General features: G+C 37.6%; 1 protein-coding gene and 1 long non-coding RNA gene across 2 annotated transcripts in view; one reads left to right on the top strand and one right to left on the bottom strand.

Annotated features, from left to right (window-relative positions):
* Positions 1-2,757: 2,757 nt before the first annotated feature.
* On the top strand, positions 2,758-9,160 carry LOC112414617 (uncharacterized). The gene is made up of 3 exons (XR_003006192.1): positions 2,758-2,798; positions 7,331-7,406; positions 9,038-9,160. It is a non-coding gene; the product is annotated as an uncharacterized LOC112414617 (long non-coding RNA).
* Positions 9,024-26,565, bottom strand: part of WNK3 (WNK lysine deficient protein kinase 3) — a 110,732-nt gene continuing 93,190 nt past the window's right edge. Inside the window, 2 exon segments of the mRNA XM_024767190.1 lie at positions 9,024-9,353; positions 13,354-13,556. Coding sequence (XP_024622958.1) covers positions 9,024-9,353; positions 13,354-13,556 — 533 coding nt within the window.

Genomic DNA, 26,565 nt, shown 5'->3' with positions numbered 1-26,565 from the left:
AAATGGTGCACACTTGGACCGGTGGCTGATAAAGTTGTGCCCCTCTCCTTTCATAAAAGGGAACTTAGTGGTTAATCTAAATATTTCTCTACTATTGCATGTTAGATCTGTTGGTGGCAGTTACGTTTATCAGGGAGTGGCAGGATCAAGATGATCCACATTTAGATTGCCACTGAACTAGATGAGGAAGGGGCATGTCCATGCTGTGCCGTTGCTCTGGATACAGTAGTTGCATGTGACTTGCAGTTGTCCATAGATTGTTAGGTGTGGACATTTGTGGAATTGTAGGTATGGGGAAAATGGCATATGTGTTTACGGGGCAGTCAAACGGAGGACTATAGGTAAACGTCTGTTTTGTCTCCCCAGTACCCCTTTTCTACCACTTTCTCTACCTTACCCTCATGGTTGCACCAGGAGCTTATTCTTTATGTACCTTCCCAGAGAATTTGGGATTGGGCTGGAGGAGGAGAGATGAAAAATCCTGGCTGCATTCAAGCACCTGATTTATGTTCCTAAGGCCCATCTGCACTATCGTTGGGTGTTTTGAGACACCACCACCATCTTTATAATAAATCCCTCTTTTTTGTTTAAGCTTGTTCAAATTGGGTTTTATTACTTACAAACAAGAATCTTAACATATATAGTACAAGAGAAACTTTATGCTAGACATAGGCCATAGAGAGGGAAGAGATAACAGAGGCCAAAGCTCTGAAAGTAGAAGGGGACAGTAGATGTCACAGAATAGTGGTTAAAGTGTGTGCTTTGGAGCTGAGATCTTGGCTCCAATACCATTTCAACTCCTTATTTGCTATATAACTAACAAGTTATTTAACCTCTTGAGCCCTTATTGTATCTATGAAATAGGGACTCATTAATTTATTCAACAGATTTATTTGGTACCTACTACATGCCAGGAATAACGCTGGGCTAGGAGAAAACAGTTTGCAAGGCAGTCAAGGAGCTTAGAAGGGAGATGGTAATGTACTTACCTCAGAAACTTTTGAAGATTAAATGGTATATTAAAGTACTCAGCACAGTAACTGGCACAGTAAGCACCTAATAAATCTTAATTATTAAAATGAAGGCTGGAGAGAAGCATAAAGAAGTTGCATCGAAAATTCATATTGGATTCAATCTTCTGGTATCTTCCACCTAAGTAGTAACTAGCTGTTCAGTTTCTGCAAGGGGCCCACTTAGCTTTATCTATTGCCCAAATCCTTGGGGGCTGTTTGAGAGGCTGTAAGCTTATATGGTAATAGTAAATAATTCATTAGAAGGTCTAATAAGGCTGCTATGTTGCTTGTGTTTCTTGAACCAGCAATAATAGCAGCGAGGTCATTTGATTAGTAAAGGAAACAAGGACTGTGGTTCTCAACCCTAGCTAGTTTAATATAATATTAATATATCACCTGGGGAGCTTTTTAAAACAATACTAATTATAGGAATGGGGCCCAGACACTAATTATTTTTAGATTGTGGTAAAATATATATAACAGAAAAATTACCATCTTAACCATTTTTAAGTATACAGTTCAGTAGTGTTAAGTATATTCACATTGCTGTACAACCGGGACACTAATTTTTTTTTTTTTTTTGCGGTACACGGGCCTCTCACTGTTGTGGCCTCTTCCGTTGCGGAGCACAGGCTCCGGACGCACAGGCTCAGCGGCCATGGCTCACGGGCCTAGCCGCTCCGCGGCATGTGGGATCTTCCCGGACCGGGGCACGAACCCATGTCCCCTGCATCGGCAGGCGGACTCTCAACCACTGCGCCACCAGGGAAGCCCAGGGACACTAATTTTAAAAAATACCTCCCCAGGTGATTTTAATATGCAGTCAGCGATGAGAACCTCTGAACTGGAATGGAGAAATCTTACAAATTTGTAACATGCATGTGAACTAGTCTTTTCCAGTTCTTCATCTGTTTATCCCAAGGTCCTGCTCCTATTCAGACCATCATCTATGCTTTACTTCATTTCTGTCTTGAGCTCCTGTCCTAAGACCCACCGTCTTTTCCCCAACTCCTACTACTTCAGCTCCTTCTAAATTCTTTAGTCACAGACTTAATTCTTTCATCTGATTCTTTTAATCTAGTGCTCATTAATCATGGCACATTTTAAATGGGTTTTATGGTGTTTTATCCCCCAACTTAAACACTTTCATCTCTGAACCTCACTTTACATCATCTGGCACCACTGGGGCCAATACCCAATCTTTCACCAACAGACCTCACGTTGACTCGCAGGTTGGGTTCAGTTTTGTCACATCTCTATGACTGTTTCCTCCTTAGTGATATGTAAGGTCCCTTCAGTAGCTGTTACTATTATTTGAGCAGACCTACTATGTGCCAGGTGCAGTGCTAAGCCCTTTATGTTTTTTCATTTAGTCTCAAAATACCACCAGTGAAGCAGTTACCCTTTTTACAGATAAGGAAATTGAAGCTAAAAAGTTAAGTAATTTTCCAAGTTCACAAAGCTAGAATAAATATCCAGGTCTGCTGAACTCCAAGTGGTATCTGTAGCAACTATAATAAGAACCAGGGCCCATTTCCAAACCAGTCTGGTTTCCCAAGTGCAAGTTTATTGTGAAAGTCACTAGAGATGTCTAACAATAAGCACAATTAGCAAATTTGGGACATATCTCATTTAATACAACCACCTCATTTTACAAATGAGAAAATAGAGGTTTGAGGGGTCTGTGAGTCAAAAAACCTGTGTTTGTTCAACTGTGTACCTTGTATCCTCCCTTTAGGGATCACCTAGGAGAGAGTACCTTGGAGTCATTGTCATAAAATCAAGGTAATAGATTTTTAAAAGCACTTTACAAATCCTCATCTAATCTTGAATATTTCTGCTAGGCCTCTTATTCTTCCTTCAGGGCTGTTTGCATAAACATATGCATGATTCTTCTACCTAAATTATCAAATGAACAAGGGATCTGACCTCATTTGACAGTTTCCCAAGTCACTGTAGTGTGGTAAATGAAAGATGTGCAACGGAGATTTCCAAATGCACTTTTTTCTGAAGGTGGACCATAAACACTGTCAATATGAAAGGAAACACTCCTTAATAAGTTTACACAAAGGGCACATTTTGAACATATACTTCTGAAATTATAAAACAAGAACTGGACATAACCTCATGAAAGATATATGCAAAGCGTATATACTAATCATAATAATTAGCTGAAAATGTATTTTGATTATTATTATTACAGTACATCTGAGACTCAGTATGGCCTGAGGTTTTTCCCATGAATTTTGGAGTCAGACCTGGGTTTGGATCCAGGCTTCATCATTTACTAGCTATGGTACCTTGGTAAATTCTTTAATCTCTCTGATTCTCAAATTTTCTCTGTAGAGACAGTAACAGATCTAGCTTATAGGATTGTTTTATGAATTTTATCACAAGCCTAACTAACACAGTAGGTACTCAGTAAATCGTAGTGACTGTTCCAATTATGGCTCATTGACAAGTGAGGACAAGGGGTCCAACTCAAAATTTGTTGGAGCTATAAATCAAGAGGTAACACACAGCTTAGTTTGTTCAGCCAACATATCTATAGGACTAAAGTTTTTAAACCTGCTAAATTAGATTTGGTAAATGAAGAACCAGTTTAAGCCAGATGATTGCAGTGACTATGACAGCGTTTTAATAAGATAACATACTCATTTTAACACAGCCTTTATTTTCTGTTTCAAAACAAAATTTCCAGGAAACAAAACAAATGGTTGGATACAAATGAAATAAAAATCACAGTTTCAAAGAACCAAAATCAGACAACTGCTTAAAGGCAGATCACTTGGTTTACCAAAAAAAATAATAAAAGTTAATGTCAAGAAGGATTAAAATTAGGTTTAACAACATTCCATATAATGCTACATTCCCCAATTAAGAAAGGAGAGTTCACATATACAACTAAGTGTTAAGTGTAGAGAAGTGGTTGAAATTCTGCATACTTCATAGTAAATTAATTATGCATGAAAGTTTATTAATTGCATAAACTTCCTGAGTGGCTCCCATGCTACACTAGGTCTACATGCTTAATATTCATATCAAACAAATTACAGCTTTAAGTGATTAAGCATGACAGACCTTGAACAACTGCACTTTCCAATCAGTCACTATTTCTGCTGAGGGTATGTTCTGGACCACAAACCTCAATATGAAATCTTAAATTATAACGGAGAAGAAATGCAACTTAAAAAAAAAACTGGAAGGATGACAAGCACACATTTAGGAATTTTATTTTTCACTGGCACTTTTTTTTTTCTCAAGAGCCCAGTTTCTCCCCTTCTTGCTTGACTTTTGGCCTTTCTGTTAGAGGTTTTTTTAATTAAAAGAAGACCTTCCAGAATGGGAGCTGTTGGTTTATATAATCTTCCAGCTATCTCAGTTGAAAATAACTTAAGTGTAACCTAGTTACTATCCCAGGCCCCTGCCAATGGTGGCTGTCAAGGTCCCTGACCAATGTTTGTGTTCATCCTTCACATACAAAGACTATTTCCAGGGTGACCTGAAAGCATCTGGCTCCATAAAAATTTCATACTAACTTCACTTCAAAGGATTTTACCAAGTTTGAGTGTCACCATTTTACAGTCTGGATTGTTTGTGGGTTTTTTATTTCAATCCCAGAAATTACATTTACCAAGTCAATGACCTTTCCTATGCCCTGCTCCCTTACTGGTTCATCTTCTAAATAAAGGAGGAAAAAACAAGTCCCCAGTAAACTACAAGATTAAAAATGAACAATCTATTCTAGAAAATGGCCTGCACACCACCTCAAATATCTCAAGATTCTTCTAAACCAAACAGAAGATTAGATAACTGAGTCCCAAACTGATGGCAAGTATACCTCAGGAATGTACTTGTACATGAAGCCTGAAATACAGTATTTACTAACATTAAACATGCTGTAGTGTTACACACAGTAAACATGTGAAACAAATAACATGTGGTTTACAAACATTTGCTCAGTTTTCTGGAAAAAAAAGAGAATGCATCATTTTCATCACTCAGAGAAGACAGCAAAGAAGAAAGTCAATGCCTCCAATAAACTTTAGAGATTGGATAAACAGTTACGACTAACTACAATTCAACTAAAAGCATGTGGCCATTTTAAGGTAATAAAATATCATTGCAAATACCTAGCAGTATGCTAATATGCTGAATGATGGGCCACTGCTGTAATATTTGTCAAATATTTCATTGTGATAGTTAAAGCAGTTTCAACCCATAGCCCTTTAGGCACACAGACAAGAAACGCATCTCTAATAAAAGATACGAAGTTACAGGGCTTCCCTGGTGGCGCAGTGGTTGAAAGTCCGCCTGCCGATGCAGGGGAGGCGGGTTTGTGCCCCGGTCCGCGAGGATCTCACGTGCTGCGGAGCGGCTGGGCCCGTGAGCCATGGCCACTGAGCCTGCGCGTCCGGAGCCTGTGCTCCGCAATAGGAGAGGCCACAGCAGCGTGAGGCCTGCGTACCGCAAAAAAAAGATACGAAGTTACAGGCACCAGATTGTCTAATTTAGGTACTTTCTTATCATTTGTTTATTTTACAACTAACTTCTACAACTAAGTCCTATATTGCCACCAGCTGGATTTATTTCTCTGTTCTCCATCCCTAAATCCCCAAAGTTTATTTCACAGAAGCATGTGGCTCTCATCACTTAAACATAGATTGGTGCCAGAGTGATGGTCCTTCTCATTTCAAACTCATAGTTAGCAGGCCAGATTTATAACCTGAAAGAATACTGAGAATCAAGGCAAAAAAGCAAGTTTCACAGGCAGTGTTTACATGTGTACCCCAAAACAGCACTGAAAAAGAGGTAGATAAACAAATGTAATTGGAGTAGAATTAAATCTGCGGTTCTAAAATGATACATCCCATCATACTGTACATAACACTCCACACTCAATCCAAAAATCACAGCAGAAAAGTGCCTTTTAAACTTTCACAGATAATTTTGCTGTCAAACCATTAGAATTCATGCTTGATATAAAACTGGCAAGAAAAATATGAAAAACGAAATGGATATTTGTTATACTACAGCAAATTGCCTTAGAGATTCAAGACTGCTACAAATATACATAGGGTTATTTTCATTAGATTTACACCAATACTGGTTTCATATTCTTATGATGTTACACCCAACTTCACAAACATAGCAGCAGGTAATTCATGATGAAATGCTCACATTGCCACATATGGAGATACAGTACTATTCATCAGACTTGCACTTTGAGAAGTAAACATGGTGGTTGGACACACAGACTACCCCCAAATAAACTTTACAAGTGGGATGGTTTAGTATAACCTTTTTTTTTTTCTACAAGAAGGAAAATGGAAAGGACAGGTTTGTGTGTGTGTGTTGGAAATGGGAAGAAGGCCCTTGTTACATAGTAGGCTCTTTGTTAAGTAAGAAGGGAATTTCTGAGCTTTACCTCAAGAGTTAATTATTTCTGAGGGCGGGGGAAGTACCTCAGCAAGGATGAAAACAGCACTATCATATGATTTAGCAAAATTATGAAATAATGCAAAACCCCTAGATAGAAAACTAGCTAATATTTACAGTCAAAGTGACTGTAATTGGAATCAAACATTTAAGTAATGGGAAAAAAATAACTTAAAAACCCACAGTGATGTGAATAACACTGTTTTCTTCATTTCTGCACAAACTCACTTTTTTCTGTATTTTTAAACTTATACATGTTACATATACATCATGTATACATATGTTAACCCAACTACTGCAGTCAGCATGGAGACAGCAGTACACTACTCACCATCTTCAAACTTTAGAAGACTACTTTTCTTTCCAGCAAAAAATCTGAAAAGATTCTAAATATTACAAGGCACTGCAAAATTCTGCAGGCAAAAGAATGATGAATTATACATAAAACAGAGGTGGTGGCAAAATGTGGGACATATGATGTAGAGCAGCCATTAATAAATGTAATTGTGCATGTCATCCATGGAGCTTTTTTCATCCTGGGGTACACTGTTTAAAAGGATTGCAACTCGAGAAGAAGGGATCATAAAACCTGCAGTATTTTCACTTTATAGGTTGTAAGTCTCAATGTAATCACACAAAGCTGACTCTAATAATGAAACACAAGCAGTTTTAAAGAATTACGGATTTTAGGCACATTGTTTTTGTACACGTGGAAAATTGCAATGCAAGAATTTGCATTACACTAATGTCCTAAAACCACTTCAACTTGCAAACCAATACTGTAGAAGAAATTTGAAGAATCTGTACATAAGATTTAGAAAGACTCATCCAAACCAGAGTATGTTTTATGAAAAGAAAACTGTGGCTCTTATCAACAGCAATTCTCAAAATGCTGCCCTGGATGCCCCCAAATGATAGCAACAGAATCTTCATGATGCTGAGTGTGATCCTCAGGTAAGTAACATAAGACACATTTGTTTTTTTTGAAAAAGTGTACTGCATGTCACAAAGTAGACTGTGCAAAAAAAGGTACACCCATGAAGTTTTCCTCATTACCTGGCAAGATCACGGGGTAAAATTTTTAGAGGAATATGGAGGAAAATCTGTCAACAGAAATGTTGGGTGATCATCTGGAATGTTGACCAGTAGACAACTCATTACGTAAATGTGTACTAGAAATGACCTTGAAATCTTCAGAGCGAAAACTAAGTATTTTAAACATCTTTATATGTGGTAGTCGATAAATACCATTTTAGAATTCTATTTGGGTTTCACAGACTGAGCATTAGGTAACTCTGTGACCAGCCTTTTAAGATTATTACAGTTAACCTTCTTGAAAACTAAAAGTGTATATTTTGACATTGCCTCCCCTCCTCCTAAAACTGGATAAAACCCAGTAAAGTGCAACTTGACAGTGATCTCTCTCAGATTCTAAAGAGGCTGCCAAAATCATCTGAGATCTAAAAGCATCTAAGATGCTAGATACTAACAAGGAAACTATAACAACTGAAAAAAAGGTAATCCAAAAAAAAAAAAAAAAGCTAAGGGCAACTTAAATAGTACCGTTTGAGGGTCTACTATCTACTGCAGGACAATGTATACCCCACATCTCTTAGAACCCTGTAAAGCCAGTGTTTCATGTGTAAGTTTCAAAACCTACAAAACCTACTGTGTCAAGTAAATTTCACTTCAGAAGAATGGACTAATAGAGGTGTAACTTGAATCCTCTTTGTTAGGAACACTAAGATTCCCCCCAAATGAGATTCATATCAGCTGCAATACATCCCTTGCAAAAGAATGCAAGCCAAACCAATGCCTCTCAGATGCTCAAAAACAATGTAGTGTGCACATGAGAAACAAAGAGATAGCTGCTTTGAATTACTATGGAAATCCTAAAGCAGCTACAGTATCTGCAGAATCAAGGAACTGTTACAGTTCTGTTTTTTCCTTTCTCTCCGCCTCACCTAAAACAAGGCTTCACTCCTACTGCTGTGACGACGGGAAGAAAATCACATTAAAAAGGGCTCATGTTCTATATTGGTTGACAAAGTTACTCTAATTTTATATACCAAAACATTTCCTGCAGCAAGTTACCCTGCCTTCTGCGAAAGGTAAACCTAAGATAAACGTGAAGAATCCCATAAGACTCCAGCTGTTGGAGGGTCTCACTTTGCCCATGTTAGGGGAATATAAATAGTTTTTATACCTTTTAAAGAAAAGTCTCATCCAGCTGCAGAGAGCAGCAATAATGGAAAGTGTCCTGGAAATGGAAATGCTCAAGCTGAGCTTATTAAAGCATTCTGAACAGTATTTTTAAAAAATCAAGTATCAAAGAGGATAGGATTTGAAGTGAAAAAACATTTCTGTGTGCAGTGTTCTATGTACAAACTGCACAGTTCTACAGGATGATGAGCTATATCAAATACTACATTGGAAAAAAATATATAGTGGAAAGTAAACTCAAAACGAGGGAAAATATGGCAGAACACAAGAAGGAGAAAGTTTATTATCTTAGGTGTCCTGGAAATAATTCTGAAAAACATCTCCTTTTTCTTCATCTTCTACTCTGATTCACTTGGGACCAGGAGGGATCGCGGATGGATTCTGAACTGATGAAGCTGGAAATGCCTGCAAATTCATCCCCGGCTGGAACAGTCCCCCAGATTGGGTAGGAATTACTACAGACTGTTGTGGTGTTCCTGAAATTCCTACCCACTGTACTGGATACCCTGGCCCCCCCACAGCATTATATTGACAAACATGGGGTATTCCATATGATGATAATGGCCCAGGAAATGAAGGGCGTGAGAATCCTTGTGGCAAGGAGGCTGGAACAACTCCACGGATTTGGGACAGAGAAGAAATCCATGTTGATGTGTAGCCCATAGTAGATGGAGTATTCTAACAAAAAATAAAAACAAAAGATCAGTTTATTTGGTAGATACTTTTACCCATCTGTATTCTTTTTGGCTTACTACTCTCCCATTATTATTCTGAGTGTCTACCATTTTTGGAGTAACGTTCTGTGTGCTAAGCATAGTTATATACCTTATTTCATTTCATCTTCGTAACTGCCCTGCAAGGCAGGCATTTTTAGATGAGGAAACAGAAGCTCAAAATTGATAACACCCATCACCACTTAGCAAGTTAATAGTAAGGTGAGGATTTGAACACAGTTCCAGCTAACTCCAAGACCCCTGCTAAATTTCTGTTCACAGTTTAGTGTCTCCTTTCCTCGTGCTAGCACTACTCTTCAATTTTTACTTCCTTCTGCCAGTCCCAGGCAGTCTCTCATTCAGGGCCACAGACAACAGTAGTCCATCTTACTACATAATTCTTTGGAGAAAGAGGAGCATGATTTAGAGTGGCATAGGGGAAAGCCTGGCATATAGTAGGTGCTCAATAAATGTCACCTCCCTACCTCCTCCTACTCACTATTTAAAGTCTGACATTTCTGTTATATTTTTGGAAATTTAAACTCGACAATTATGTTTTGGGCAGTACTAAGAAAACATATTCCTGCCTGACTCTTCTTATTATATTGTATTGTGATTATGTGTATGTATAGAGATTACTGAAATCTTATGCACATGGGAATAATAAGTCTAAATGGAAGTAAATAATTCTTACTTAAAGGAGAGCTTGGTATCAGTCCCAAATTCTTAGTTCTTCTAAACTGATGGTCAAGCTAAAACGCTTTCAACTAAAGTTTCAAACTACAGTTAGGTTAAAGGTTTTTAGCTTGACTCAAGAATGAATGACAAGATCTCTTGAGGTAAAAAAGAAACATTTGAAGTCCAGCAATCCCTTTTTCATATCAGTATTTTTGTTCTGTTAAAGTAAAACTAAATACTTCTGATTTTAAAATAGCACATATAGTATGATCACATTTTTGTAAAGCTATTTCTATGTATTCATATACAGACATAGAAAGATATCTGAAATGTTTATCTAAAGTTAGTGACAACTATTTCTGGGTGGTAGGATTTGAAGGTGGTATTTTAAAATTTTGTACTTTTCTGCATTGATTAAATTCTATAACAAACATTATTATTTTACAAACAGTAACAATGTGATTTTTATTTTAAAAAAATTGGAGATGACATGTTATACTTAATCTTCTCTTGGATATTTAAAAGGCATCTCAGATTCAAATGACCAAAAGCAAATGTATGATCTTTCTTCTACCAAAACACACTGCCTGCTCATGTTCCCCTTCTTGATGATTGGTATGCTGGAATGATAGCCAGTTATACCAGCCAGAAACCTTGCCTTGACACCTCCCCTCTGCCAAACATCAGTTCCATCACTAAATCTGGTCCATTTTCTCTCTTAAACATTTCTTGTAATCTGTTCACTTCTCTTCATCTCAGCTTCTCTCTCTCTTTTTTTTTTAAATTGAAGTATAGTTATTTAAAAAGTTGTTCAACTTCTCTTTATCGGGCCTACTGTGACTAACTCTTAATCGGTCTACCAACATCTACCCTTATCTTCAATAATCTTTCTTCTTGCTTCAAGCCAGAGCGATCTTTTCAAAAAGCAAATCTGGGGCTTCCCTGGTGGTGCAGTGGTTGAGAGTCTTCCTGCCGATGCAGGGGACACGGGTTCGTGCCCCAGTCCGGGAAGATCCCACATGCCGCAGAGCGGCTGGGCCCGTGAGCCATGGCCACTGAGCCAGCGCGTCCGGAGCCTGTGCTCCGCAATGGGAGAGGCCACAACAGTGAGAGGCCCGCGTACCGCAAAAATAAAAAAAAAAAAGCAAATCTGATCATGTCAACCCTAGGGCTTCAATGGCTATCCATCTGTCTTAACATAAAGACAAAGTTCCTTGTCATCACCACTTTTAAGACCCTCCTTAGATTCACTGTGCACCAACTCCTCTCTGCTCTCTACACTTCAGCCAAATGGACCTACTTTCAGTCCTTTCATTCTGTTTCCCCATACAGGGGTTTTGTATATGCTGTTCTTTCTGCTTAGAATCATATTCCCTCCCCTTTTCACCTAGTTAACACTTACTCATCCTGCAGATCTCTGCTCAATCATCACTTTCTCAGGGAAGCTTTTCTTGACTTCCCTTTACTAGGTCAAATTTCCCTTACTGTATGGTATCCTATATCTCTCCTTTGTAGTCCTTATTACAGCTGCAATTTTATGTTTATTTATACAAGTCTGTTCATATCTCACTGTCCCACCAGCATATAAGTCCCATGAGAAAAGGGAACATACTTGTTTTTGCTAATCAAACCCAGTGCCTAGCAGAGGGCTTGGCACATAATTGTGACAAATTTTTCTAAGGAACAGAACAGTAACATGCAAGAACATTAGATAGTGAGATGGGCTCTCCACACAAAGATATAATCAACTGAACCTAAAAATACAAAAATAGTTACCATATATAGGATACTACTACGTGCTAGGCACTTTAAAAATGTTACCTCATTTAATCCTCACAGCAATCCTGCAAAGCAGGAAGGTATTATCCCTGTTTTAAAGACATGAAAACTGACGCACAAATGACTTGTCTAAAGTCACACAACTAGTAAATGACTGAGCTGACGCTGGAACCCCAGTCCGTATAAAGACCTTCACCACTTTTATTTGTACTCCATTTTCTACTCACTCTTCTTCCAAACATTCTCATTATACCACAATAAACCACCCTCCAACTCATCAACAAAGGCCTCCATTCACATAGTGCTCAGAGGATCTCTCACGGGCAGCACAAACACATTTATGCCTTAAAATTTGCCTCTAAAGGCTTCCAGTTTTTACAATGGTGATACTATCTGTGTATAAATCGGTGCCAGGAATAATATAAATACACAGAGCCCTTAAGCAGATACACTGCTTACTAGTTTGGAAAATCTAGGCTTTTGAAAAATTTTATTCAATGTTAACACTAAATGTATTTTCAGACTCTTTACCAAACTACATGCAATGACTATATATACACACACATATATGTACACAAACATAACACACACACACACTCAGATATATCTCTTTCAATTATATGGGTTCAGATTCTAAGCCCTGATTCACATTTTAATAGATTTATTCATTTTGAAAAAATGATACTTTAAAAATTCAAATACAGAAAAGTACAAAGTAAAATAAGGCCCAAATTCCACCATCCAGCATATCTTAATGGCTTTTCCTATTTCTATGCATATATACATGTATCTTATATAATTTTACATAAATACTATATATACTATTCTGTGAACCTGTCTTCCCACTCCAGAATGTGTTGTGGACATCTTTCTACATTTCAATTGCTTGTACACCTGACTAAGGACATATGCAATTAAGTAGACATCTCGTCCATAAACTTAAGATATATTTTATAATATTCTAGTTTAAATATCTTTAAAATTCTTTTTCATACTGAATACGTAAGATAACTTATTGGCTATGAGAATACTGATGTACAATTAACATAAGATAACTTTTCCTCAAAACCCAAATTCTTCTTGCACCACAAGGTTGAATTAACCCTCACTCCAGATGCTTTCTTTTTTGATACCTTTTTTTTCCTTCAGGTATAATAGCCTAAAACAAGGGTTAGCAATCTACAGCCTGCCACCTCTTTTTGCAAATCAAGTTTTAATGGAACAAAGCCATGCCCACTTGTTTATGTATTGTCTATGGCTGTGTTGATTAGTTACAACCACATGGCTTGAAAATATTTACTAATTGGCCCCTTCCCAGAAATAGTTTGCTGGCATCTGGCCTAAAACATAATTTGCTCAAAGACATAATGAATCTAGACAAGGATAAAAGTCTCTATGTTGTCAAATCACACCACTCTATCATAGTGACTATAACTATAGGCCTAAGTGAATCAATCTTTATGGTTTTAGTTCTCATAAATAAAGAGGGTCAGGTATAAACAACTTACTTCATATACTTTGTTCCAGTTGTCTGTTTCTAGTTTCTGTTGACTCTGTTTAAGTTGGTTTAAACTTGGCTTAATAAGAGAATTTCCTACTGTTTCCTTTGTCCAGTCATCCACCAGTTTGTGTAAGTCATCTGTGAACATCCCTTTTTTACTAGCTGGAGATTGCTGGCATGATGCTGCACTACTTTCCACACACAGTGGATCTATAAGAAGAAAAAAAAAAACAGAGAAACCAGGAAAAGGAATTAAAACTGATAAACAAATACTCTTTTTCGGCCAGTAATGCAGAACTACATATTGGGTATAGATAGGGTAACCAGACATTCTAGTTCTGGCTTAAAGCTATGGTCCTTGTGTAATTACTAACAGTATCTCTTTCACTCTCAAAAGTTTCTTCTTGTTTGGATGGCAAATTATATGGTCACCTTAGGTATAAGTCAAATATAATAAATAGTATCTCAAAAATATTAGTATCAACTGTAATCTTATCATCAGGTTCCTCAGACAGATACTTAGAAGAGTTAAAAAACAATGACAGAATGTTAAAAATGGAAAGAACCTTAGAAGTCTAATCCAAAACACTTGTTTTATAATGGGGAAATGAGGCCCAGAAAAAGTAAATTGACATGCCTGAATTCCTTTTTTTTAAAATACATTTATTTATTTGTTTTTGTTTTTGGCTGTGTTGGGTCTTCGTTGCTGGGCGTGGGCTTTCTCTAGTTGCGGCAAGCGGGGGCTACTCTTCGTTGCGGTACACAGGCTTCTCATTGCAGTGGCTTCTCTTGTTGCGGAGCACGGGCTCCAGGTGTGCGGGCTTCAGTAGTCGTGGCATGTGGGCTGAGTAGTTGTGGCCCATGGGCTCTAGAGTGCAGGCTCAGTAGTTGTGGTGCACAGGCTTACTTGCTCCGCGGCATGTGGGATCTTCCCAGACCAGGGATCGAACTTGTGTCCCCTGCGTTGGCAGGCGGATTCTTTTTTTTGTTTTTTTTAACATCTTTATTGGAGATGTTAATGCTTTACAATGTTTAATGTTTTACAATGTACATTTAGGTCTTTAATCCATTTTGAGTTTATTTCTGTATACAGTGTTAGGGAGTGTTCTAATTTCATTCTTTTACATATAGCTGTCCATTCTTTTACATGTAGCTGTCCAGTTTTCCCAGCATCACTTATTGAAGAGGCTGTCTTTTCTCCATTGTATATTCTTGCCTCCTTTATCAAAGATAAGGTGACCATATATGCGTGGGTTTATCTCTGGGCTTTCTATCGTGTTCCATTGATCTATATTTCTGTTTTTGTGCCAGTACCATACTGTCTTGATTACTGTAGCTTTGTATTATAGTCTGAAGTCAGGGAGCCTGACTCCTTTTTCTTTCTTCTTTTTTCTTTCTCAATATTGCCTTGGCTATTTGGGGTCTTTTGTGTTTCCATACAAATTGTGATATTTTTTGTTCTAGTTCTGTGAAAAATGCCATTGGTAGTTTGATAGGGATTGCACTAAATCTGTAGATTGGCAGACGGATTTTTAACTACTGCGCCACCATGGAAGCCCCATGCCTGATTCTTGCAATTAGATGCCAGCAGAGCCAGGCCCAGAATTCTAAAGCCTAGAGAGCCTATAGAGAAGCCTATAGAGAAGAACTTTTTCTTTTAATATACCATACTGACTTTCAACAATCTTCAGAAAACTAGAATCTCATTTAAATTTTTGTTTACCAATATTTCTGTTTATTATTGATAAAAACAATGTCTATCTAGAATAGCAGAAATAAGAAGGCAGGTGCTTTTGTTAGCCTCATGAGTTCTGGAGTACAAGATGTCCAAATAGATGAAAGAAATCACTTACAGATGTCTTCATCAGTGAAAAGTTTCCTAATCTGAACATCACACCGTCTTTAAATTATTTAGTACTGTTACACAGGCTAACTAAATCATTCTCATAGAAAAGATTCATAAAGTTCCTCTGACTGATTTACAAGTCAAAACTTACAGAGTGGGTCTAAAATGAATTTTAGTAAATGCAGTTGTGAAATGTAAGCACAGTAACATTTCCACAGATTTAATTAAATAAACATGTGAAAATATCCTGTACAATTGTTATGGGACTTTTTTTTAATTGTGAAAAACTATAAAAAATGTAAAAGATAATGCAAGAAGCCTACATATAGACACTTTCAAAGTACTTTTCTTTATATTCTTTGAAAGTCATAACAGGCCCGTGATATAGGTTCAGCAAGTATCATTCTATTTTGGGGATGGGAAGACTGGAATCCAGAAAGTAAACAGCTGACGTTATACGCTGGGGTTAGAACCCAAGTATCCTGACTATTTGGTCAGTGTGCTTTCCATTGTACCATGCCAATCCATGCAACAAACTGGAAAAAGGATAAGAAAATTGCTTAATAAGGAGGAACATGATAATCTCAATGACTGCTCATGCATAGTCTGTCATTCTCTATGACCCTTGTGCTACTGAAGGCTTAGAGTCAAGGAGATTAAAAGTGAAATGGACATAGGGAACTATACTCAATATCCTGTGACAAACCATAATGGAAAGAATATGACAAAGAATACACACACACAGATATATATATATGGCTGAGTCACTTTGCTGTACAGAAGAAATTAACACAACATTGTAAATCAACTATATATACTTCAATAAAATTTAAAAACAAACAAACAGAGAAAAAAAACCAAGGGAAGTCTGAGAAAAACTGCCAAGAGGAGCTTAGAGACATGACACGTAAATATCAGGTGGTATCCTGGATGGGATCCTAGAACAGAAAAAGAATTTATGCAAAAACTAAGGAAATCAAAATAAAGTGTGGAATTTTTTGTTTTTGTTTTTTTTTGGTGATACGCGGACCTCTCACTGTTGTGGCCTCTCCCATTGCGGAGCACAGGCTCCAGACGCGCAGGCTCAGCAGCCATGGCTCACAGGCCCAGCGGCTCCACGGCATGTGGGATCTTCCCGGACTGGGGCACGAACCCGTGTCCCCTGCATCGGCAGGTGGACTCTCAACCACTGCGCCACCAGGGAAGCCCAAAGTGTGGAATTTTGTTAATAAAAATTAAATGGAAATATAGTAGTGAAAATTGCTTAAGAAGAGTTTAATGAATTAAGTGGAACATATTCTCATATAGAAAAGTGTTTTACAAAAATAATGTTTACTAATTTTGAGTAACCATGATGTACTAAAAGGACGTACCAATCTTGTTGGAATTCCTACTTTTTTTTTTGAATTCCTACTTTTTAAAAACTTAAAACCCAAGGACACACAAGTCAGCCTATAATAAAAGTATCATTTTTTCCTGTTATCCCTCTGCACATTCATGTGATTCTCTGCCAACTCCAGTGAGCAAACAAATAGCACAACAATGTTGGGGAAGACTTTGGAGCTGAAGCCTTTATAGATTGTGTTCTTAACCTGGAAAAATGTCAGCAGGTAGAAATAAAAAGCAGACGATAGCCAGAAACATATACATATTAGTGCCAGCATTTCTGCCCACCCAACTAATCTGAAGGAGTATTTTTGTGCTCATTCCCCTTTAGTTTCTTTAAAATAATAGAGCTAAGTTTGAATGTCATTCATTTAAGAACATTTCTGTACTAACGGAAAACCCAACGTCAGGATTCTCCTTGTGTACAAATCTGGTGGAACAAGTGATCTTATGCACTCAATTGGCGGGCAATGATGGCTGCTGCACTAGTGATACAGTTGCCAACAAGTAGAGGAAGAAATAACAAACCGAAACAAGTATTTATTTTTCTTTTATTGAAGTAACATTGATCTATAACATTATATAAGTTTCATGTGTACAACACTGTATGTCTACTTCTGTATACCCTACTGAATGTTATTCAGTGCCTAACTATTCCGTTAGGCACATTTATTGATTGATTTCATTTGAAAGTTATTCATATCATATTAAAGTTCACAAACCAGAAATTACCCGATGAATGCACATTAAAAGAAGTACTCTTCAAATGTGTTTTATGATAGGTAGTAACATAACTTCAAAGGTGCTCTTTAATATTCATTTCTTATTGATGAAATGAGTAAAATCAGAGTTCAGTCCTTGGTGTTCTTTTTTGTTTTCCCCCAAGGTGATTCCTACATTCAGATAGTTCCAGCGATCACCCAACTGCAAATGTTTCCATCTCTTATCTCAAATCTTGATGTCTCTTCAGTCCAACCTCACAGCCAACTCCCAAATTGTTTCTCCAATTCAATGTCAATAAATTCTTCAATTAAATACATCTGAAGTCAAGCCTATCATGGTCTAAGCACGACAGTTTGCCTAAATCTTATATTTCTTTTAAAGATACCATATTTTTTACAAACCACCCAGTCTCAGACTCTTTGGATCTCTCAACAAACACACACATATCCAGTTTATTACCACATCATGGCAAATCATCCTATACAGCATCTCCTGTCTGTTTTCACTTCCATAGTTCTCTAAACTCTTAATCATCTCATATATGGACTGCCATGATGGCAATGATCTAAACAGATTCACTCCCTGGTTCTAGCCAATACATTCTTCACATTGCCACCAGATTAGTACCAGTTAAATGCTGTTTTCAGCATTTCATTCCTCTCCTCCAAAAAGCCCCCAAAACGCAAACTTTAACAGTTTCTTAGTACTAACAATAGTGGGTTTTCAACTTGTTTCGGTGGCAAACTCCTTGGTAGTCATGATTGTCTTTGCAGAAAATGCAAACATAGATTATCTTATTTATTATCCTTGAACATCATATCATTTATTAAGCTTAAATACATAATAATGTGTTAGATTAAATATATTATCTTACATCAAACCATAGTATAGATAAGCTGTGGCAGTTGCCAAAAATTAAAAAAAAAAGTGTGGGGGAAAAAACCTTTTAATGTAAACTCTCCATTTCACCCAACTGTTACATTCTCTTTCTCCCAAATACATCTCACATTTTACGATTTGCATGCCTTTATAACATGCAATTCTACCTACTGACAATACTCTTCACACTCCACTTCATCAATTTTAATCCGGTCCATTTACCTTTCAACACCAACTCAAATCCTACTTCCTGAACGAAACAGTCTCAGACCACTATCACCTTTGACGATCTCCCATTGCCTCCTTTCAATCCACTGAAGACAGGATGTCTGGTATTGGGAGGCAATGCAGTATAACAGTGAAGAGCCAACACTTTGGAGTCAGACAGATTTGCTTAACCCCACTAACTGTAGTCTCCTTGCCTATAAGGACAGACTAACTTCTACCTACTTTAGAGATGTTTTGAGGATTGAGATTATGTAATGCAATTATGTTTCAGGGCTCCCAAGACCACTCACAGATTTACTGATTCCATAGACGGTCTTACAGAACTCAGCATATAGTTGTGCTCATAGCCAAGTTTGTTACAGCAAAAGGATGCACATAGGATCAGCAAGGGAAAAATACACAGGATTCTAGAGAAATTCATGCACAGACTTCCCTATGCTTTCTTCCTATGGTGAGGGAGCATTCTTGAGTATGCTCCTTTCTCTCAGCAACAAAAAATGGTAAGTTTCCGGCCAGGGAAGCCCAATAGAGACTCAGTGCCCAAGGTTTTTATTTGTGACTGGTCATGTAGGCAACTTTTGCCTAGCATTTACCAAAATGCCAGACTCTAAGAAGGAAAACAGGTATTCGGCATAAATCACATTATTTGTACCAACAATCTAGGCAACGTGAGCTATACTTATCAGGGAAGAAAGGGAAACCAAGTTCCTGCACACCAGCCAAGGTCCAACCTTGGAAACAGGCCTTTCTATAGATAGCAGTCTTGTGCCTGCTATGTTAACTCTTTTCTGCATAGTTTAGCACAGTGCTCATATTATAAGTTAACCACATACCTAAATTGTAGATTATACCTGTGTGTAGGGAAAGATGGACGTGGATCTTTGTATATATGTTAAGGCAGTGCTTCTTAAAATGTGTTCTGTGAAAAGTGGGTTCTCTGGTAAAACTGTTTTGGGACATGTACATTTATTTCCTTTCTTGAAAATTCTCAATTCATATTAGCACATTAAAGGATCTAAGAGAGTCTACAGTGAAAAAATGGTTTTTATATGATTGACTCCAACATTTCCTATTTGACCACGCAACACCTATTAACTCCTTGCTGACAGCTTACAAAATGCTGCGCTAAGGCCAACAAATGTGTCCACCAATCTTGGCCAAATGGGGAAAATATGAAATGTTAGCAAGCTTTGAAAGAGAGCTATTAGAACTAGAAATATGAAATCACTTGGTTCTGTGATAGTCAATGAAGTAATAAAACCACTAGAAGGTATGTGTGGAACACCCTATCTTTGCAAACTTGGCTTCAATGAATTCTTAAAAGAAAGAGAAAATGAAGATAATTTAGTTCCCATTTAGGGAAATAATATTTTCGTATTAGGTCTGCTTAGGAATCAATCTAAACATTTTAATAAATAAGTTAATTTAATGAAGTTTAATAGATACTGTCACTTCTATCTGCTAAAAAATAATTTATGGCTTCTAGCATGACAGAGTGAGGTTTTCAAATCCTCTCCCTCAAAAGCAGTAATAAAACTGGACAGAACTCTCAAAAACAACCATTTCAGCAATCTGGAATTTGCCCAAAGTCCTACAACAAAATCGAAAGTGTTACTCATGAAAACTACTCAACTTTTAAGAACTGTGTAATCTGTGGCGTTTTTGCCCATGGCTGTTTCTGTTACCTCTGCACCAGCTCTTTTTGCCCAGCAATTCAACCGCAGCAGGACAGGCTGAGAAAACAATAAGCTTTGCTACTGCTGCCAGAGGTAACTCACTTGATTTGGAGCTTTAGAAGCAGTGTCTCCATTAACCTGAGGTTAACAGGGAGACCTGGGAAGTGAGACAACCATCGCAGGCTTGATCAATTCTCCACATATCTCAGGTTGACTGGAATATCGTCACATGCACAGCATAAACTCGAGGGCCCAAACCATATACACATCACTGGCTGACAGAGCCTGAACATGCAAGGAGGAGGCATGAGAAATCCTAGAGGAAAATGAAAGCTAGAAAATGGCCTCAAGTTTAAATGAGTTTCCCAGGCCAGGCCACACATAGATCCAGCAGCAGAAAGTGGAAGCCCTTTGGGCTTGAGGTGTTTAAAAGTGCAACCTCTGATCAATCTCTGGCTGAACACTAAGCAATGCAGATATAGGGGTCAATCCCAGGAAGTCAAGCTTAAAAATAAAAACTAGGGGGGAAAACTGAGCAGAGACATCAGCAGCTATACACTGCGGGGCAAACGGGCTTAACATATTTAGTCTCTCCATAAAAGCTGGACAGACTACATGGAGCAGCAATCTGAGGATTGTGAAGAGTTAATAGTAGCAGGTGAATAGGGAATAAAACCAAAATTCAAAGTACCATTAAAATGGCAGTGAGTTTACCAATTTTTCCTATCTGGTATCCATGGCTAATCTAGAAGCAGGCACTAGGGTATTCAAAGAGAAATCTCCAGACGAAATCCTCTACTTTTGGCATGAAAAATGGGAAAGGGAACTTCCAACATTCTCAAAATGTATAGAAATTCCTATTTTTTCTTCTTTTCTCTGTACTCTCTCCCCTACCCCCAAGCAATCCTGTGGTGGGAGAGTCCCTGGAAGCTCATGGAAGCCAAATTCTGAGGGAGGGGACCCCTCCCTTCTGATCAGTGGCGTGAGTTATGGTTCCATGAGAGTGAAGACAATCACTGTTGCTTTACTGCTGTCTCTAATCTCCCAAACCTTGGCCCTAAACATGTGCACAGTGGTAGGTGTGCACAAGAGAGCGGAGTAACTAAAATCCCAGATTTCTGGCTGAGGAACAAAAAAAGGAGTCACTGGGAATCAGAAAGTACTGGAGGTACTGCAGGGAGGGAAGAACTGAGAAAAGTTATTTTTGAATTCCTGGATTTACTACTGAGCTGTGCATACATGAATCCAATCCTATTCAGCATACCAAAGACATGAAAACTGAAAGAACAGACAACTTCCCAAGACTGAGACCCACTAGGAGACCCACACGTGGGATAGGTCCAAAAAGCACCACAGAGGCAAAGCAAATGAACTGACATTAGAACAACAGAACACAGAAGGCAGGTTGGAACTCATAAGGTAAAAATAACTGGGTCAATTACCTCCTATAACAAAAATGTCAACATTCTACATAGGATTTTAAAAAGACACCAGAGTCCTAGAATATTCAAAATGTCCAGGATAAAATTCAGTATGACTTGGCATACACAGAACCAGGACAATTTCAACTCATATGGGAAAAGATAACCAACAGATACTAATTCAAGGACAATACAGATGTTGGAATTATCTGACAAAGACTCTAAAGCAGCTATTTTTAAAATGCTCAAATAGGTAATCACAAAAACTACTGAACCCAATGACAAAACTGAAAATCTCAACAAAGAAATAGAGAAGAACATAAATGAAATTTTAGACCCAAAAAATATACAACAACCAAAAAAACCCATCAAAAAACCTCCTTGGATGAACTCAATAGCAGAAGGGAGATGACAAAAGAAAATGCAATTTTTTCCCAGTTTTATTGAGATATAAGTGACATACAGTACTGTATAAGTTTAAGGCGTACAGCATAATGGTTTGAATTACATACATCATGAAACGATTACCACAAAAAGTTTAGTGAACATCCATCATCTCATATAGATACCAAATAAAAGAAAGAATTTTTTTCCCTTGTGATAAGAACTCAGATTTACTCTCTTAAAAACTTTCATATAACATACAGCAGTGTTAATTGTACTAATCATGTTGTACAGTACATTCCTAGTACTTATTTATCTTATAACTGCAAGTTTGTACCTTTGACCACCTTCGTCACCACACAAAGATACTATATTTTTGTTTTTTTCGTTTTTTTTTTTTTTTTTGCGGTACGCGGGCCTCTCACTGTTGTGGCCTTTCCCGTTGCGGAGCACAGGCTCCGGATGTGCAGGCTCAGAGGCCATGGCTCACGGGCCCAGCCGCTCCGCAGCATGTGGGATCTTCCCGGACTGGGGCACGAACCTGTGTCCCCTGCATTGGCAGGTGGACTCTCAACCACTGTGCCACCAGGGAAGCCCTGTATTTTTTTTTTGACTATATTTCTCATGCTGTACACTTCATCCCCGTGACTCATTTATTTTCTAACTGGAAGTTTGTACTTCTTAATTTCCCTCACCTATTTCACTCATTCCCACCACCCCCCAGAAAATTCAATTTAAACAACAGAGAAATAAGACAAAAAACAAACATGTACAGAAACTAAGGGACCTACAGGACAATAGCAAAAAGTCTAAAATCTGTGTCATCAGAGTCCCAGAAGGAGAGTGAAAAAAAGAGCATGATAAGAAAAAAATATCTGAAGAACTACTAGTTGAAAACTTGCTAAATTTGGAAAAGGACATAAACCCACATACTCAAGAAGCTCAGTGAACTCAAAACAGAAATAAACACAAAGAAACGCATGCCTACATATGTAATTGCTGAAACTGAAACAGAAAAATTGCTGAAAATTAAAGAGAAGAAAAATTCTGAAAGCAACCAGAGAAAAACAATGCATTTTATACAGGAAAACAATGATTCAAATTTCTAGGGATTTCTCATCACAAACCATGGAAGCTAGAAAGAAGTGGCATAATATTTTCAAAATGCTAAAATACGTTGTCAACCCAAAATTCTGTATACAGCAAAATTATGCTTCAGGAATGAAGGTGTGAAAAAAGACATTCTCAGATGAAAAAAAGTTAAGAGAATTTGTCACCAGCAGATCTGTTCTAAAAGAGACACTAAAGGAAGATCTTCAAACAGAGGGAAATTATATGAGTAGGAAACATGAAAGAGCAGAAATGAAGGAAGACCAACAGAAGTGGTAGATATCAGGGTAAATGTATTCTTTTCAGTTCTGAAACTCAAGCAAAATGAAAATTATAACACCGTGTGATATAGTTTTTCATATATGTAGATGGAATACTTAAGACAAGTTATAGAAGGAAGAAATCTATATGGATGTAAGGTTTCTACATTCCTCTTGAAGTAGTAAAAGATTGATTTTAAGTAGACTGAAAAGGTATAATCCCTAGAACAACCACTTAAAAGTGTACAAAGAAATAAAGAAAAAAACATAATAGATAAATTAAAATGGAATACTAAAAGTACATTCAAATAAACCAAATGAAGGTAGGAAAGGAGAAGGAATAAAAAACAAACAGAAAACAGATTTAAAATATGGCAGACCAAAATCCAAACATATTGATCATTACATTCACTATAAATGGTTTTAAAATATTTGAACGAGATTGCAAGAATGGATTTTTTTTTAATGTGACCATAAGCTGTCTGCAAGAAACTCACTTCAAATATAATACAGGCAGGTTAAAACTAAAAGGATGAAAAAGATACACCATGCAAACAGTAACCAAAAGAAAGATGGAATGCGTATTTAATATCAAAGGAGACATCAAAGCAAGCAAAAATAACCAAGAATAAAGAGGGATATTACATAATGATAAAAGTCAATCCACCAAGAAGACATAACAATGCTGTGTCTGTAACTAACAAAATACCCTCAAAATACATGAGGCAAAAACTGACAGAATTGAAAAGAGAAAAAGACAAATCCATAATTACAGCTGGAGTCTTCTACACTGTTCTCTCACTCAACAATAGAAGTAGTGCACAGCAAATAAGCAAGGATATAAAATAATTGAATAATACCATTCAAACATCTAGATCTAACTGACATTTATAGAAAACTCTACTAAACAACAATAGGGTATACTTTATTTTCAAGTGCACATGAAACATTCACCTAAATAAACCATATCCTGGGTCATAAAACAAACCTGAACAAACTGAAAGTAATCAAAACCATTGAAAATATATCTTCTGATCATAATGAAATTGAAGTACAAATTAGTAACAGAGATAATAAGAAAAATCTCGAAACACTTGGAAATTAAACAACACAATTTACCAAATAAACCATGGAACAAAGAGGAAGTTTCAAGGGAAATAAGAAAATATTTGGAACTGAAAAAACCCCTACAATACAACATATCAAAACACAGAGGATCCTAGAGAGCAAAGAATAAACCTTAATGTGTGAAAAAAATTTAAATCATTTAGGAAGTCATAAAGATCCCAGGATGGAATGCATTTGCCAAAAAGTACAGAACTTTACAGCAAAAAGCGTCAATTTTAGCGGCTTCCCTGGTGGTGCAGTGGTTGGGAGTCTGCCTGCCGATGCAGGGGACGTGGGTTCGTGCCCCGGTCTGGGAAGATCCCACATGCTGCGGAGCGGCTGGGCCCGTAAGCCATGGCCACTAAGCCTGCACGTCCGGAGCCTGTGCTCTGCAACGGGAGAGGCCACAACAGTGAGAGGCCCACGTACCAAAAAAAAAACCAAACAAGAGTCAACTTTAATGTATGAAATTTAAGAAAATCATTTAGGAGGCCAGGGGATCTCAGGATGGAATGCAGAATGTGACAAAAGAATCTAATCATATTACAAATGTATGAAGGAATCTCACATAAAGGAGTACAGGAACAAGTGCTGACCTGCATAACTTTGGAAATGAGTGGCACCTATAATATTAAAGGCAAAAGAAACTATTCATAAGCACTGCATTCTAGTTGATAAAGGTATTTCCCACTGGGGCATAAATGAACAAATCTGAAACCACTATACCTTATACTGGAATTGGACAATTAAATAAATAGATAGGGGATGGTGAGAGCCTCTCACTGTTGGACTGGGAGTTTACAGATAAACAAGGGAAGAAGGCTATATAATCCGTATGGTAATGGATTAGAGTTGGAGATACCAATATGAATGCATATTTACCTTAATATAGACACAGATGGTTACATATAGAAATATTCATAGACATGGATATATATCAGTTAGTATGCATAGATATATTTCCTTATCCGTCAGCTAAAAGGGCCTAGAAGCAATGACATCCCAGTAGCAATGAGCACACCAAGCACCCAGATCTTGGTTTCTAACCTAATCTCCGATAAAATGAATTATGGTTCCTTGTGGAAATGGTGGCTTCTAGGAGCAGAAAGTATACAAGATGAGCTAGGAGAATGTTCCACTGCCCGTGTAGGGAAGCAAAACTTGCCACCCCAAAATTTATCTTTGGCTTGTGGATTATTTCAAGCTAAAAATAATCAAGGCCCAAATGACTTGGGAAGAAACTTTGACTTCCCTCTCACTGCCTAAAATAATTTAGATAGAGGACCTGTTTCAATTATAGAGCTATCACCAGAGATATATACAAAGAACAGGGCTAGGTGTGGTAGGCTAAACTGTAGGCAGAGCTAAAGATCAGAGTCCACTCTGTGTCCCACTGTCTCTGCATGGCCCAGCAAATATTTGCTTTTCCATCTTCATGTGAATTGCCTTCCTCCCCTTTGAAGTCCCCCAACATCTTCTTTTGTTGTTAGCTAAAGATGGTATTTAAGGTGAGGGCTTCAGTCATTTTGGTGAGTTACTCAGTTTTCCTGGGTCTCTCCCATGTATACATATTTTTTTAAATTTAATTTTATTTATTTTTTTTATACAGCAGGTTCTTATTAGTCATCAATTTTATACACATCAGTGTATACATGTCAATCCCAATCGCCCAATTCAGCACACCACCATTCCTACACCCCTGCGGCTTTCCCCCCTTTATGTCCATACATTTGTTCTCTACATCTGTGTCTCAACTTCTGCCCTGCAAATCGGTTCATCTGTACCATTTTTCTAGGTTCCACATACAGGATTTAATATACGCTATTTGTTTTTCTCCTTCTGACTTACTTCACTCTAGATCCATCCACATCTGAACAAATGACCCAATTTCGTTCCTTTTTATGGCTGAGTAATATTCCATTGTATATAGGTCCCACAACTTCTTTACCCATTCGTCTGTCACTGGGCATTTAGGTTGCTTCCATGACTTGGCTATTGTAAATAGTGCTGCAATGAACATTGGGGTGCATGTGTCTTTTTGAATTATGGTTTTCTCTGGGTATATGCCTAGTAGTGGGATTTCTAGATCATATGGTAATTCTATTTTTAGTATTTTAAGGAAACTCCATACTGTTCTCCATAGTGGCTGTATGCATTTACATTCCCACCAACAGTGCAAGAGGGTTCCCTATTCTCCAA

Source organism: Neophocaena asiaeorientalis, unplaced genomic scaffold, assembly GCF_003031525.2.
Source record: "Neophocaena asiaeorientalis asiaeorientalis breed wild unplaced genomic scaffold, Neophocaena_asiaeorientalis_V1.1 scaffold313, whole genome shotgun sequence".
NCBI lineage: Eukaryota > Metazoa > Chordata > Mammalia > Artiodactyla > Phocoenidae > Neophocaena > Neophocaena asiaeorientalis.
This window is presented reverse-complemented; position numbering and strand designations above follow the sequence as displayed.